The sequence below is a fragment of the Cuculus canorus genome, chromosome 1, assembly GCF_017976375.1.
Source record: "Cuculus canorus isolate bCucCan1 chromosome 1, bCucCan1.pri, whole genome shotgun sequence".
Taxonomy (NCBI): Eukaryota; Metazoa; Chordata; class Aves; order Cuculiformes; family Cuculidae; genus Cuculus; species Cuculus canorus.
In genome coordinates, this window is record NC_071401.1 from 20,055,275 (window position 1) to 20,068,191 (window position 12,917).

Genomic DNA, 12,917 nt, shown 5'->3' on the forward strand with positions numbered 1-12,917 from the left:
AAGGTAGCATCACCCTTTACTAACAACTCTAATAGGGCAGTGGGCAACAGAAGCAACCCTGGGAGCTTCCCCACTGACAGGCTTCTACCATGAGCCATGGGTACAGTGCCCTGGATCTAGCAAGGCTGTGGTGGGACGGTTGAGGACCCTGCCCAACAGTGGAAGTTGTCCATCTGTCCTACTTTTATGCCCTTTTTATTTTGCAATTTGTCCAACACATAATTTCAGTCATTATTATTCCTGGAATTAACTTTAGTCCCCTGCTCTACCCTGTCCCTGTTGTGAAAAGTTGGTTGGGAGAAGCCAGAGACATATCAGAGTCTCTTTTGAAGATGCAATTTTATTTCACAGAGTCTAAGATCTCTGTTTTGGTCCTGTCTGCAAAAATTCATGTTTCTAACACATTCAAATCATAGATATTATTCTGAGGAAGTTTGCAAGCAGTTATGAACGAAAGCTGGGATTCCCAACTGGAAAAGTGAAGTTCCATTTCAGTACAGGTAAGAAGTCTTCTCTACAATCATCTCCAGATGATGTTTCTCATTAGAAGAAAACAAGTGGACTCTATGAGAGAGAAAAACATCACCACTATCAGCAGTTTGAGGCAGAACTTGGTACACAGCAGACTGAAAAATCTCCCTAAATGTTTACTCCCTGGTGCACTAAACAAATTAGAAAAGGAAAGAACAGTCTGCAGTAGACACTACGTCCTAGAACATCCTCCTTTGAAGAAAGATCCACTATAGTTGTATAATCACATGCCACACAGGGCCCTTTAAGCTTTGTGTTAAGCACCTAGCAAGAATGTGAAAAGGCAAATCCACAAAGCTCTCTGACATTACCTGTTCTGTCATTTTTTTCCTGAAAAATCACCTTTTCTCTACTTCTTCTCCTGTGAGGACTTTATAGGTCCTTCAGAGCTGGATTTCACAGCTGCTGTATGTGTTAATCCGACACTGCAGGCTGCACACAGGAAGGCAACACCAGTATGTATGAGGAGCACCACATTCCTTATGCAGCTTTCACAAATGACCTTGTCTTGCTACAGAGGTGCCTTATTCCTGGGATATGCCCTGATGACAGTCAGAATAAAAAGAAGAGCAGGTAGTTGGAAAGAAAAAAATCCCTCGAAATACAAAATAACACACAAAGGAAGTCAGTCAGATCTCTCACTCATCAACCCCAAGCCCCAAGGTCACAATAGCAATTTCTCCAGGAGCTCTGATAAAATAGCATCCTGAAGGCCTTAGCATCAGGGGTGAATTTTTTGAGTGCTGGAAATGCGATCCTCTTCATACCAGTGCTCATGCCTCCCATTTCAGTTATATACACCTCTGCACCTGACAGAACCACCATCAAATGCTATCCTACTGCCTCCTTTAACCTCTTCTTTCACACTGCAAAGCACCTCAAGAGAAAAGCAGCTGCAAGAGCAGCAGCCAGTGCCTGGAACCTCACTGGGAGGCAGGTGAGGTGAATGGGTCTGGGCAGCAATAGGTGCTGCTGGGTCATAGACAACTCCACTGTCACTTACCTCCACATGGCAGAAGAGGGGCTGCAGCCTTCTGTGCCAGCACCCCTAGTCAGGAGCCCAGGTTCTGCCTTGAACTGGCTGGTTTGGACAGCCCAAAGGAGGGTAATGTACCTGGGAGAACCCAAACCTGCTCTGCCTCAGCTGGGGCTCAGCTCAAACGCTGCACAGTGCTGGCTTCTAAGATTGCCCCTTGAACAGAGAACCTCTCATCCCAAAAGACTCCTTTTGGCACAGTCATTTTGAAAGAATTTATGACAAATCCATCATTAACATCCCCAGTTGAGACCAAAGTGGATGAAAACATTAAAAAGGGACAGGGAAACCACTTCTACACCTCCTACCCTAGAGATCAACTGGATGAATGCTGTATTTGGTGAAGAGGAGCATGCGATCAAAATCTCATACAATGAAACAGAACAAAATGTAAGAAAAGTTTAACATTACTATTATTCAAGTCTTAACACTGAGTTTTATTGCAAAAAATAAACATGAATCTCAGCTGTGAGCCCATAAACTCCCAGCCCTGTCCTGGGAGTGTGGTCTCTGGAGTTCCAGGCAGAGAAGCATCTGTTGTATGAAACCTGATGGGACTGGTTTCCAGGTGATGTACATACAGAGCACACACACTAAATCTGTTCTATGAAGCTCTAGTCATAGCTCCTGTGACTATCAGTCATACCTGAGTATTTCAAAACCACAGGTCCTTTGCTCATATGTGTATGAAATGGTACTGCAGAAAGCATGGTCCATTACACCACATATACACATCCGCAAAGGAGAGTCGAGGGGCCTTAAGGAAGTAATGAGGCATCTTCTTTCCCTCTTCTCTCACCGCCAGCTTCCTATGCCACTAGTTCCACAATTACAGAGGAAAGCAGAGTATGTGGGGTAGTAATCCTACTTCAAACACCCAACTGCACAGTCTTCCTTTCAATAGTCCCTCCAGGATGCTCAGCTTAAGCAAGGCTGCTCTTTCTGTGATCCTTAAGACAAAGATGGTTATGTGGAAAAATCACAAAAATGCATTTACTACACACCTATCCAAGAAGGAAGATGTCAACCTGTCAGTCTCAGCTTCATTTTCACTTGCTTGACAACACAAGACCTGTGATTTATGAAGGGCAGAACTACTGGCAACACGGAAATCATCTTTTCTTAAGCCACTAGCTCACTTTAGCTTTTTCTAGGCAGAAATTAGATTGAGGCTGTGTTATCCTGAAGTACTGGAGAGTAGTAATGTTTGTATCCCTGTGATCTGAATGGAGCAACTTTAAGCCTATGATGAGTTTCAGCTGTGATCATTATTTGCACAGAGGTTCTTAAGAGTTAGATATCAAAGTTATTTCTAGACATTAAATAATTGGAAGAAGAAGCACGAAGCCCCAGAGCTCAGTGATTTATGCTCTTGGCATCTTTTGGTGAATTAATGCCACTGTCCTTTTTCAAGCCTTTCGAGGAGCTAGCAACCTTGGTTTTGAGACTACTCTGATGTGCCTACCTGTCTTCCTTCACAACACAAAGGAAGACAACCTCTTGACTCTTTTTATCCACTGATTCCTTTAGACTGTGGAAAAGATGCATACTTTTTTTCCCTCGTCCCTTTCTGATCAGCCTTTTCCTTCTCAAACAGCTGTGAGGAGTCAGGCTGAACCGCAGGCACTGTCCTGTGCCTCACCTTTTTCCATACTGTGTCCACGTGGCTTTATCCTGGTTCACCAAGATGCTGTGGTGCTGCCTGCTTGTCTCCATCCAGCTAAAAGGGATGATAGCATAGCGAAGACCATTGTCCCTGAAAAACTAGTCTTGTTTCTGTCTCTGTGTTCTTATGTGATATTAAGCATGCCATGAAACTACCTTGCAGGCATCTGTGGAAAGTTTGATGGAGGCTTGGAAATCTCAGTGGTGGAAGCTACCACTGAGCAAGGGAGGGCTCTGAGCAACAGGTTCGCTCTGAGGGTAGGTATTCTGAAATCATAGAATCAGAGCATAGTTTGGGTTGGAAAGGACCATAAAGATCATCTAGTTCCAACCCCCCTGCCATGGGCAGGGACACATCCCACTAGATCAGGCTGCTCAAGGCCCCATCCAACCTGGCCTTGAACACCTCCAGGGATGGGGCAGCCACAGCTTCCCTGGGCAACCTGTGACAGTGCCTCACCACTCCCATGGTGATGAAATTCTTCCTGATGTCCAGTCTAAATCTGCCCCTCTCCATTTATACCCATTGTCCCCAGTCCTATCACACTATAAGCCTTTGTGAACAGTCCCTCTCCAGCTTTCTTGTAGCCCCTTCAGGTACTGGAAGGTCGCTATAAGGTCCCCTTGGAGCCTTCTCTTCTCGAGGCTGAACAACCCCAACTCTCTTAGCCTGTCCTCCTATGGGAGGTGCTCCAGCCCTCTGATCATCTTTTTAGCCCTTCTCTGGACCTGTTCCAATAGTTCTGTCTTTAATTTCTGAACGCGGATTTTATCAACCGCCAATCGGTGCCGCCAGTTCGACCCGGCTCCAAAGGCGAACTACAACTCCCGCCGGCACGGCCGGCGGCGCGAGGGCGCGTTGCACCATGGGAGCTGCAGTCCACCTGCTCCGCCTCCCTCGTCCCCTGAGGCCGCGCTCCGGAAGTACCCCAGGTGGGGCGCGCTGACTTCCGGGAGACGGCGTTGATGGAGCCCGTGGAGCAGCGAAGCGTCTGAGGGGGTTCGGCGGCCGTCACCATGTTTGGCTGCCTGGTGGCGGGCAGGCTGGTGAGCGCTGCCCCGGCTGCGGGCGGGACCGCCGACCCGGCGGGGAGCTGCCATAGGGCTGCCCCGCGGAGCCCTCCCCACCGGCCGCCCCTCCCCGGGCTCAGGCGGAGGGGACCTTGCTGTCCTCGTCGGCTGCGCCTCGCTTGCTCCGGGCCCTCGTACCCAGCTGCATTGCAGAGCCTCGTTGCCGGGAGTTAGGCACTGTCCCCTCTGTTAATGGAGAGGCTTGGACTTCTTATAGTCCACCTGGGAACTTAAAAGAAGGTTTTCAAGGCTGAATAGTGCGTTGGCTGCAAGGATGTGGCATCTTGGGTGGAGAGAAGGGTGTATTTTGCTCTGGCATTAAGTCACCCTTCTGGTGCGGATCTCAAGGTCTGTTGTATTTCCTATATGAACAGGTTTCCATGATGCTGGGGTTATGCCAGCTAGGTGGTCAACAGCCACTGCTTATGGACTTGGCAACCTCCTCTGCACCCTATTTTCCTTCTACGCACATGGGGAGCGAAGGTATTCTGATCCTGTAGTCTCGGGTAGGATATACATTCAGTGCAGGTAGATGTTTTTTAGTAATACTTTTTTTTGCAGTTGTTCTTCTGCCATGTTTGACTTTTATCTGGCTGTTTTATATTTAGGGTAGCACGTTCCTCACTTCTTGTTCTGTTTCACTTTAGGTGTATTTCTGTATAAGGAAATTCACAGTTGCAATCAAAGATTTAAAAGATAGTAATATTAATGAAATGTTTGTTCTCTTCAGGTACAAGCAGCTCCCCAGCAAGTGGCTGAAGACAAATTTGTATTTGATTTACCAGACTATGAAAACATCAACCATGTAGTGGTCTTCATGCTGGGAACAATACCATTTCCAGAAGGAATGGGAGGATCTGTCTATTTTTGTTATCCAGACCAGAACGGGATAGCAGTGTGGCAGCTGCTGGGGTTTGTCACTAATGAGAAGCCAAGTGCCATCTTCAAAATTTCTGGACTGAAATCTGGTAAGACTGGTAAATCCAGTAAGAACATAGCGGTCAGTGAAACAAATGTGTTCCTGCATGCATAAGGGGATAAATGTTTGAAGGTGATTTTGAACAAAATCTTCTTGAAAAGGCAGACCTCTGAGTGTTTCCAGGTAGTTGCAAGCAGATGTACTAGAAGCAGTTTGTCAGCGTCTTGAAGTCTGCCCTTATGTTAATGATCCTAGTGAAATTTCTCACTCATCTCTTGTTCATGGTGTTGATCTGGAAATTCCTTTGAGCAGACTAGGCATGTGTTCCAGTGCATAGAGAACCTAAGGAAGAATGACCATGTAACTTCCATAACATGGCTTTAAGACATGCCTGCTGCATTTTCTTTCAGCTTCTACTGCAAAGTGGTTATATTGTTTGTAGCAGAAAGGCAGATTTTGCAATGAGTGGAGTCTGATCTAGATATTTCAGACAACCACCTCCCACTCGGTTGTGGTTGCACTATGCAATTCCCCAGTAGAGGGTGTTATTGCACAACAGCTTTCCTGGTGTTTCACTGTTTTGGAAATATACTATAGAGAAGTTTGAGTCACAGGGGAGTCAGAGAATGCTGGTGCTACCTGAAGTAATATGGCTGTTTTTTTCCTAAATGCCTATTATAAAAATGATTGTTTCAGTTGCACACCTTTCCTTTATTAAAACAGCAGATTTGTTGGTTTAGCATCTTGAAGTGTTATGGTGATAGAGGGATACGTATCTTTCATAGGCTTCCAGGCAGTCTACAGCCTTAACTTGAGTCTCTGTTTGGATAAACATTGCTGTAATAAAGTGTATTAATTCATAATGGTGCATGCTTTCTTTTGAATCAGTCCTGAATAGTAGCGTGACATGAGATAAGGGCTCTCAAGGTGCAGAGCAAATTAATTCTGATAATATATGTTCCTCAAAAATTTGGGCGTCTTCAGAGGAAATGGCAGCCATAGGGAGGGTTTTGGGGGTCAAGTTTCTTAATATTCCAAAGTTGTGTTGTTAGTGAAATGGTAAAGTTTCTTTTGCCAGCTTTTCCAGTATATTTCTCATGCTTGAGAGGCTTACTATTTTGTATTTTCAGACAGCTTGGGAAAACACTTTCAGATGTTTTTTTCCATGATTAGCCATAATTTTGCTAGGAAGAAGTCTGTAACACAATTGAGTGCATTTGCAGTACTGTGAAGCAATGTGGTGCTTAGTCTGAACAACAGAGACCTCTGTCTGTACGATTGTTGTTTCTGACTGCGGTCTGTATAAGCCACACAGCCTTAGTTTCCATGACCATAAACAACTGTATGATGGAGAAGACTGAGGCTGTAGAAAGGAGAGACCAGAGAGGGATTACAGAGAGCTGGAGTTGTTAAACGTATCATTAGTAACTCTTCCATTGAGTTTGCATTTAGTGTCTGAAATGCCCCGGACCTGTATGGGTTCGGTGATATGTTGCATGTCATTGTAAGGACCAGTTGGGCTGTTAAATGCAGTTTCTGGACTATGAGGATCAGGTAGAATGGTGTTGATGCGGGTTTTTTTGTTAGGTTCTCTCGTTCTTCCTGCCCTGTCCCCACTTGTGAAAGACAGTGCACGTGAATGCTACAATGTTTCCAAGTGGGATACCACAAGGTTGCCTCAATGTATGAACCAAAGGGGAATTTGCTTTTGTAGAATACACTCTTCAATGTGAAAAAGTGATTTGTTGAGTAGAGACTAAATTATAGACTTGGACTTTTTCATAGACAGGTGCTATTTAAACTCAGGAATAAGAGACTTCTAGGTTGGGTCTAGAAGATGTCTCATGGGAATGTCATAATACTCTCTAAAAGATTCCTTTTGAGCTCCTCTATAAAAGTTAGAAATACTCCTTGCCTTGTAATAGTAAGGTTGGGTTTTTTTCATTATTTTTCAGTTGTGTTGGAAAGTGTGGTAGAAATAGAAAACAAACCTTGGGCTGGAATTTTACATCCTTACTGGAATTATGTTAACAAACGGTATAAGAGGTACAGGGTAGCCATTTCCATTGCAGACTTTCTGTGGTGTAGCATGCAATATGTGCGATGCTCTGTTTTTCACTTTACAAATGCATTCCCTACTATAATATCTGTATTTGAGGCCTAGAGATGGGTAAATCTTTTTACATGGTTGGGCTGAAAGATAATGAGGGTTTACTCTTTTGAATCAAGGGTTCAATGAAGGGTAAGAAAGAGGTGAAAAAGTATTGTTCTGATTACATTTGCTCTGCTATGATGTAGTTAGTTGGAGGTGCCTTTATGTCCCATGGCTATTCCTTTGATGATTGCAGCTGGTGGTAGTTCTGGACAGTTCAGATGAGAGTGGGGGCTGCCCAGCCCTCAACAGGTATAGCTTTGAGTCAGAGTCATCTTGAAGTAACGTTCTCTGTTTTTCAGTACACAAACAGGTTCACAAGGACCTGGTTTGAATGAGTGAGTCAAACAACTGTGCAGCAGTATTGCGTATTTCCTGTTTATCTGCAATTATTGCAAGATGAATTAAAGGCTCAGTTCCTGTAGAGAAAGGTACTGCTGTCTCTTATCCACAGATCCGTTTTCCTGTTAAATCCATTTGCTTCATAGGGAGCTATAAAATTATGTTTTTCCATTTTTTAGAAATTTCCTTCAGATCTGCTGTTTTTTTCAAATGTGCCTATTGCACCCGTTCATCTATTGTGCTCTTGTGTGCCTGTGCTCAGACTGTGTGGTTTTCCTGTATTTCTGACATAGGGAGAACTCTCTGGTGGGAGTTAAGGAATACCTTCTACAGGAGAAACCCAGTTATTTAAGTAACACGGTCTTTACACGTATGCCAAATCTAACGTGCTCTTTGTGGTGCTTTCAGGGAAAGGAAGTCAGCATCCCTTTGGTGCCATGAACCTCCCTCAGACACCAACGGTGGCCCAGATTGGAATATCAGTAGAACTGCTGGAGAACCTGGCCCAGCAGACTCCTGTTGCAAATGCTGCTGTGTCATCAGTAGATTCATTCACGGAGGTAGCTTGGACACTATGTTTTCAGAAATTCTTTGTACTGTGAAAGTCTTAAAAATTGAGCCTCTGAAGAACTACTAATAAAAAAAAAGCTGCTGTGGGAGGCTGTAGGATTGTAACCAACTTAACCACTGCTGAATCATTTGGCTGGATGCTTTGATACTTTGAAATTACTTTTTTTTTTTTTTTACACTGGAAAACTGTCTCCTGTAAAGGATTGGATTTTGCATGCTCAGAATCAGAACAATAGACTCGCTTGTGTCAATGTCACTCTACTTTTTTAAAAATACTTGTGATGCTTCCTTATAGGAGCAGCTATTACTAAATGCATGTAAGACACAGTGGATCTTTGGTGATTTGTAGGTGCTGGAACTTCAGTGCGTAGACTTGCAGGCACTTAGTCAACAGTCAAGGCAGACTTGAGTATGGATGCAGACAGGTATCCAAGTGTACCACTGACCCTTGAGAAATCCTTCTGATGTAGTTCTGCAGAACAACAGAATCATGCCTTCTACCACAAAAAGATGGATATTTTATTTTTTTTCCCAGCTCTTCTTCTCTGGACCAGGCCCTGGGCTGCTACACTTGCCATTTTTCACCAGCCTGTCTGTTAGTTTGAACCTCTGGAAACACTCAGCCAGCACTGGCTGCTAGTTGTTCATCTAACAGCAGCTCAAGGCACGCTAGATCTGCATGGCAGTTCTTGATTTCCTGAATGCTGATGGCATTATCTTTTAACATTTCAGAAGCTGATGAGGCTTTTATTGAAGCTTGTGGTTTTTTCCATGTTCACTTTACTTACAGACACTTGCTGAGTTAGATTGGTTAATTAGACAGTAATGGCAGTTTATACACAGAATAGCTCTAAATAGCTAGTATCTCTTGGGGAAAGTTATCATGACTAGAAGTTCAGTGACAGGTTTATTTTTTAATAGTATAGTTAACTGAGTGGTTAGGGGCAAATGACATCTACATAATATTTTTGATTCCACACATTTCTGTTATAGCAGTAGTTAAGTCATGAGGCAATGATGTGCCACGTGAGGTTGTTTTCAAGGTGGCTGGTGGACTTCTCTGGTAATAGTACTTAAATAAAAAAAAAAAAATCTCATGATTGCCTAACTTTTTTACAAATGTAATTTCCAGTTAGGTTTTTTTTCTATTAAGAAAAGTAGGATCTTAACTGAAATTATATATTGCTTTCAAGGGATGCTGTTGAGCCAAAGGTTGAAGTAATGGTTACTCCTGTAGAGAAAATATGTAAAGTCATGAAGGAAATCTTTGACTAACATTTTTTTTTTAATACTTGACATAATCTTTTTAGAACTGCTACATTAGAGCAATAAAAATATATCTTTAAAGCAAAGTTGTCTCTTGCTACTCTTAATGGATTGCTATCCTATTACATGTTTAGTAAGTTTAACAAAAGTTTTTGATTATATATATGTATTTTTATATACATATATTTCTGTTATAGAAAAGATATATGGGAAAAAGTGGGCCAGAATCAGAGTTCTGCATGTGGAGAGGGCAAGACTTGAGGGTAGGCTCCTGGGTTATAGGATATCAGTTCTTTGACTCCTTTCATTAGAGCAGGTGGAGGGAAGCACAAGAGAGTGCATATATCACTCCAGGCTCTGTTTTCCTCCATCATTTCGCTGTCTAGGAAAATACTTTGTTCTTCCTCCAAAACAATGCGTATGTTTTAAATAAATAAAAAGGATAGGGGAATGAAGGAGGTACCTTAGGCTTACTGGCCTCTTTTACTTTTCAATTTCTACAATTTCGAATTTCCTGTGCATTTTTTTCATGTTTTCCCCAGCAAGATCGTGTGGCAAAGGATGCCTGGATAGCAGTCCTTGTGGTGAAAGCTAAAGGAGATTTCCCAGTTGCTGGAGTCCGACGTGTAATAAGATGGACTGCAGACTTTAGCGGGTTTAACAGCTAGTGTTTGACTATGAGCTGGAGTGGCAGCTTTGACCTTGTCTGTAGTTCTTCTGATGGTATAATTTGGAGGAGCGGGACATCTCTTGTCACTACATCACTACTTTATCATTAGAAGAAAATGTTCTTCCCAAAACTGTTTATCCATTTGGATGAAACTGGGCAGGAAGAGAGTGAAGATTCTGTAAATGATTTCTGGATGCTAGATGGGTCTGAGGGCAAGACCAAAAGTTAAGATATTTTGTCTATCTAAAGCAGACATCCCTGGACCTACTATATCCCCTTTCCGATTGTGTTTTAGATGGCAATGATAATTTTATATCATGTAGGAGTTATGTCTGTTAAACCCCTGCACGAAAATTCAATCTGAAAAAATAATTTACTTAAAATGTCTCCTTTTTATTTCAGTTCACTCAGAAGATGTTGGATAATTTCTATAACTTCGCTTCATCATTTGCTGTTACTCAGGCACAGATGACACCAAATCCTTCTGAAGCTTTCATTCCTGCCAATGTAGTTCTGAAATGGTAATAACAAATGATCTTTAGTAACAAGTGCTCTTTTTTCTAGGCATTAAACCAGCTAATTATTGAACTGTTAGGTCAGCGAGATGGCACAAAAATGTTTAAAAGTTTTTGTTGTTTATCTCAAGTATACAGAGGTACTATCCACTGTTTCTATATTTATTTGTCAGCATCTTCATACTATTTTTTGTTGGAAAAGGGCTATACAACCTGTGAAATTTTTCTGTTTCTAGAAACGTCACCCTTGACAAGTGGATTTGCAGTGTGTTGCTGATTATGCAAATGCTCTGTAGCCATGAGGAGAAAGAATACATTGATACTTGTTGATTTGTTCTTATTTATGTTTCGTCTTTTCCTAGACATAATTCCAGCTTAGTTACATTGCTTAAGAACATGGGAGAGGGGGAGGAATTGTGTTCCTAGTTGACCTGGTTCTGTCACCAAGATCCTTGAGCACAAATGCAAAATTTGGAGAGTTGTTTTCCAGGGTTGGTTTAAGAAATAGCTGCCTAGGGGGATAACGTGTATAGTCTGGAGATGCATTTGGAACCGCAGGCAGCACTTTAAGATGTCTGAAAATTCTTTCCCACAGTTTATCAGCTTAAACATCTTTAGCCTGTACAGTATTAACCTGGACCCATTTTCAAACAGTATTTTGGGCTTTAGGAATGCGGTTTTATTGTTGGTATAGATCTCATGAATATGCAGGCTGTTAATGTCAGCAGTATATTTTCATTGGGAGTGTAACTTGGTGCAGATCTCTTCTGTTTAGAAGATAACTCTATGCACTCCATAATACTTGTAGGTGAAGTCGTTGAGAGAAACCAAAGGGAAGACAGGCTAAAGAATCAGGGTGATGGCTGGTCATTGCCTGTACGATGCTGAATTTGCTTTTGGTTATTGTTCAAAACAATATAGTGAAGTGAGGCATAACTAATAAACTGAACACATTTGTGTATAGGAATCTGTTAATGTACTTATATCCACAGAAACCCAATGTTGTTTGGCTCTGTTCATATGTTTGTGAGTTACTATAGCTTGTAACATGTAGAGTGTCATGAGTCTGTGCAATGGTCAGGCTGCAATGGAAATGCATAGAATAGTTTGGGTTGGTAGGGACCTTAGAGATCACCTAGTTCTAACCCCCCTGCCATGAAATTCAATAGTTTGCCGTGGAAATTCGGACATAAATAAGCCTTTCTCTAATTTAAGTGGTTGTAAACCTTTTGGAGTCTTTCCTTGGTTTCATTTTCCTGCGTTTCTTCTGTAAGACACCCGATCTGATTACTAGGATGATGGGCAGCCTCAGACTCACTCTTGTACTGGCCTGAACTTTTATTTCCTAATCCCAAAAATGTTATGTACAAAGTAGCCACTTCTAATTGACTTAAAATTTTACTAGGCTTGAATGAGCATCCTGTGGGATACCACTTAATTGTAATAACATGTTGTTATTGAAATAAAAAAGTCTCAGTGTGAATATTCCTCATGTGGAATCAGGAAGGAGGATTTTGGATTTACTCACTTCCTGATGTGGAGTAGATGTAATTTATCATATTCTCCACATAGACTAAATTGGTTTTGTCACTTTCAAAGCCATTTTATTTGCAGCATCTTACTGGTTTGGGTTGGTATTGATTTGTGTGTGCGTTGGTTTGGTTTTTTTTTTTTCTAGGTATGAGAACTTCCAGAGACGTCTGACACAGAACCCTCTCTTCTGGAAAACATAAGCTTAATTTGTGTCATTTGAAGTGTTTGCTTCACAGTACTATCTAAAAGATGCGGCAAGTAACTCCACTGAAGAATTCTGAGGGGGCAAAAACGATTAGTCTGAATAGACAAACCTGTGACTTTTATATTACTTTTGAAAGTTATTTAAAATTAAAGTCAGTGAAAACTACTTGTCTATGACTTTGGGATTTTATTAAAATACTTGGTTTCAACAAGAAATCTATATTCCATGTGCATGCGTAGAAATACTCTTTGAAAACTACATTGGAAGTAGAAGAAATTACAAGATGAAAAATGGCAGCACTCTTTCATGCTTATCTGATATCTTGAGGGGTTCAGGTGTACACTAACAGAGGATAATCATCTGTAGGCTTTACCAGGGAATGAAGCTTTCTTATGATGTTTCACTGAGGCCCCAGCCAGGCAGCAGACCTCCCTGTGAAGTG

At 42.1% G+C, this 12,917-nt stretch overlaps 1 protein-coding gene across 5 annotated transcripts; it reads left to right on the forward strand.

The window, feature by feature from the left end:
- Window positions 1–4,131: 4,131 nt before the first annotated feature.
- Window positions 4,132–12,654, forward strand: HIKESHI (heat shock protein nuclear import factor hikeshi). 5 transcript variants are annotated; one of them, XM_054056224.1, is made up of 6 exons: window positions 4,147–4,279; window positions 4,678–4,786; window positions 5,089–5,271; window positions 8,125–8,276; window positions 10,625–10,743; window positions 12,416–12,654. In XM_054056224.1, exons 1-6 carry the CDS (start codon window positions 4,250–4,252, stop codon window positions 12,468–12,470), a joined length of 648 nt encoding a protein of 215 aa, XP_053912199.1. In that variant the 5' UTR covers window positions 4,147–4,249; the 3' UTR covers window positions 12,471–12,654. The 5 variants fall into 5 exon arrangements, with proteins under 5 accessions (XP_053912200.1, XP_053912199.1, XP_053912201.1 ...); XM_054056225.1 differs by lacking the exon at window positions 4,678–4,786 and having other exon boundaries at window positions 4,132–4,279; window positions 5,034–5,271; window positions 12,416–12,646; XM_054056226.1 differs by lacking the exons at window positions 4,147–4,279; window positions 4,678–4,786 and adding an exon at window positions 4,300–4,651 and having other exon boundaries at window positions 5,034–5,271; window positions 12,416–12,646.
- The last annotated feature ends 263 nt before the right edge of the window (window positions 12,655–12,917 follow it).

Excerpts from the sequence above, each read along its gene's own strand:
- HIKESHI (XM_054056224.1), top strand. The coding sequence starts at position 4,250 with ATGTTTGGCTGCCTGGTGGCGGGCAGGCTG. Across the intron at positions 4,787-5,088 it reads TACGCACATGGGGAGCGAAG|ACTATGAAAACATCAACCAT; the intron begins GTATTCTGATCC and ends TTGATTTACCAG. Across the intron at positions 10,744-12,415 it reads GCCAATGTAGTTCTGAAATG|GTATGAGAACTTCCAGAGAC; the intron begins GTAATAACAAAT and ends TTTTTTTTCTAG.